Here is a 3,158-nt window from a genome sequence, read left to right on the forward strand (position 1 = left end):
AATAAATCCCACATGGTCATGGTGTATGAACTTTTTAATATATTGCTGGATCTGATTTGCTAATATTTTGTTGAGGATTTTAGCATCTGCGTTCATCAGAGATAATGGCCTGTAATTTTCTTTCTCTGTAGTGCCTTTATCTGGTTTTGGAATTAGGATAATGCTGGCTTCATAAAAAGAGCTTAGAAGGGTCCTTTCTCTTGAATTTTTTGAAATAGTTTGAGGAGGTTTTAGTCCTTCTTTGAGTGTTTGGTAAAGTTCACCTGTAAATCCATCCAGTCCAGGACTTCTGTTTGCTAGAAGTTTTTAAATTATGCTTCAGTTTCATGAGTTGTTATTGGCCTACTCAGGTTTTCTGATTCTTCCTGATTGAGTTCTGGAAGATTGTATGTTTCGAGGAATTTGTCCATTTCACCCAGGTTGTCCAGTTTGTTCATAGTGTTTGCTTAAAATCCTTTGTATTTCTGTGGTGTCCATTATTATATCACTTCTTTCATTTCTAATTTTATTTACTTGGGTCCGCTCTCTTTGTTTCTTGATGAATCTGGCTAGGGGTTCACCAGTCTTGTTTATTTTTTCAAAGAACAGCTCTTGGAATTATTGATATTTTGTACTGGTTTGTTTTTTTTTTTTTGTTTTTTTAGTCTCTATGTCATTTATTTCCACTCTGAACTTTATTATTTCCTTCCTTCTAGTTTCGCTGGGCTTTTCTTACTGTTCTCTTTTTAATTCATTTAGTTATAGGGTTAGATAGTTTATTAGCCCTTTTTCTTGTGTCTTGAGGTAGGCCTGTAGTGCTTTGAACTTCCCTCTCAGGGAAGCTTTCACTGTGTCCCAGAGGTTTTGGGTGGTTGTGTGTTCATTTTCATTTGTTTCTAAGAAGTTTTTAACTTCTTGCTTGATCTCATTGGTAACCCATTCATTGTTTAATAACATGCTATCTAGCCTCCATGTATTTGAGTTTTTTTTATTGTACTTAATTTCTAACTTCATGTCATTGTGATCTGAGAAGATGCTTGTTATTATATCAATCTTCTTGAATTTGTATAAACTTGTTTTGTGCCCTAACATGTGGTCTATCTTTGAGACTGTTCCATGTGAACTTGAGAATATAGATAACTTTTATTTAACATTTTCTAAAGGCCAGGAACTCCCCTAAATACTTTCTATTATTTAATTTATTAATTAATTCTCTTCACCTAGTTCATATCACAAATTGTAATTATGCAATTGTTAGTTAATTTGTTTTTCATTTCTGTCCCATCATTGGACTGGAAGTTACATAAAGATAGCATCTGTTTAATTTATTATTCTATACTGAGTAGTGATTCTGGATCATTGTAGTAACTGAATAATGACTACAATGTTATTTTCAAATAATAAAGTTATTTTCAAGTAAATAAATGTGAGTGAATTGAAACTTAATCTCAAAACGAAAATGGAGCTGTTAAAACACGTTATGTTTTGTTATTAGCATAATTGTTTTAAAATGTGTGATATCTGTTTTTAGGTATTTGAAATTAATTATTGAGTATTGTCTCAGAGTGTTTTTGAGTGTTTTCAATAGCTTCTATATGTTTTATTTTGGCGGGAAATATTCTTTTGTAGAGAGTAATGGGTATTGGCAAAGCTAAAATTGGTGAGATCTCCCTTTAGAAGAACTTGTACCAATAACTAATGTTGGTTAAAGTTATTGTAATTATTTTGGAGGAAAAGAAATACCACATTCCTGAAGGCATTGCAGAGGTAAGTGCCAACATCAAGAACATGAAAGCTCAAGACTCAATGGGGTCAAATATATGGTGACAGAAAATGATTTGACTTTGTTGGTAAGCACACAATGCAATATGAAGATGATATATCACAGAAATGTACACTTGAAACCTATATAATCTTATTAGCCAATGTCACTTCAATAAATTTAATAAAAAGAATAAAAGGAACGTGAAGAATGGAGGGGTGATGATTCCCACCACATCCCTATTTAACTCTCCTATGGGGCCTGTGATGAAGTCAGGTGGGCCTTGAAGAATAACAGTGGATTATTGTGGGCTTATCCAGGTGGTGGCTCTAACTGCAGCCTCTATACCAGGTTTGTTGTCATTGCTTGAGCAAACTAACCCATCCCCTGGTACCTCATATGCAGCTACTGATAATGGCAAGTGCCATTTACTCCATCCCTGTCAATAAGACCCACCAGAAGCAGTTTGCTTTCAGCTGGCAAGCCCAGAATACACCTTCACTGTTCTAGCTCAGGCTTAAAGCCCTATATCATCATTTAATTTGGAGGGACCTTGATTACTTTTTCCTTCCACAAGATATCACACTGCTCCATCACATTGATGACGTTATGCTATTCGGAGCTAGGGAGCAAGAAGTAGCAACTACTCTACACTTATTGGTGAGATATGTGTGTGTCAGCCAAATAGTTGGAATGATCAGTTTAAAAAAAAAGTCCCAAATCAATACAAGGCTTTTATTGTACATCTTTATAGTGTCACAAACAAGTGAGGCAAATCATTCGGCATCTCGGTGTTTCTATAACTGGACAACTTAGATCTTATTCATCAGCCTGCTGAACTGTTCCTTTTTCAGAAACATAGATACCATCCAAAAATTTTCTGATATCCTTGTTTTTAACTGTTGTGGCTTGCTGAATCAAAGCAGCTGAATTTGATACAAGTTCAATGTCATTTCCTTCAAGAATCAACTCATCTTTCTGGGCTTGAGATACTGAACAAGCAACGCCTGACCTCATCCGAACTCTGCGGATGTATTTTTCGCCCAAGAAATTTCTAATTTCAACAAGAGAACCATTCTCCTGAATAACGACGTTGATGGGGAAGTGAGCGTACACAAACCTCATCTTGTAACGGAAGCCCAGTGTAACACCCTTGATCATGTTCTGTACATGACTGCAGATAGTGCGAACTGTGGCCAGTTCCTTTCTATTTCCCCACCATTTGTCAACCCGGAGCCTCTTCTTTTTCTTTCCGAGGAGACTGAGCTCTACATTGATGTGGTTGAAGTCCCTCCGCAGGGTGCCTCTGGGGCCCTTCACGATAACTGTGCGCCCCTTCAGAGTGATGTCCACATTTTCTGGGATGTCCACAGTCTGATTGCTGAGAATGGTCTTCATCCTCGCAGTAGATGCGGCA

General features: G+C 36.6%; 1 protein-coding gene across 1 annotated transcript; it reads right to left on the reverse strand.

Annotated features, from left to right (window-relative positions):
- Positions 1–2,455: 2,455 nt before the first annotated feature.
- Positions 2,456–3,158, reverse strand: LOC129149375 (60S ribosomal protein L9-like). The gene has a single exon (XM_054717171.1). It carries the CDS (start codon positions 3,137–3,139, stop codon positions 2,561–2,563), a length of 579 nt encoding a protein of 192 aa, XP_054573146.1. The 5' UTR covers positions 3,140–3,158; the 3' UTR covers positions 2,456–2,560.

Source organism: Eptesicus fuscus, chromosome 6 (genome assembly GCF_027574615.1).
Source record: "Eptesicus fuscus isolate TK198812 chromosome 6, DD_ASM_mEF_20220401, whole genome shotgun sequence".
In the NCBI taxonomy this organism is placed as follows: Eukaryota; Metazoa; Chordata; class Mammalia; order Chiroptera; family Vespertilionidae; genus Eptesicus; species Eptesicus fuscus.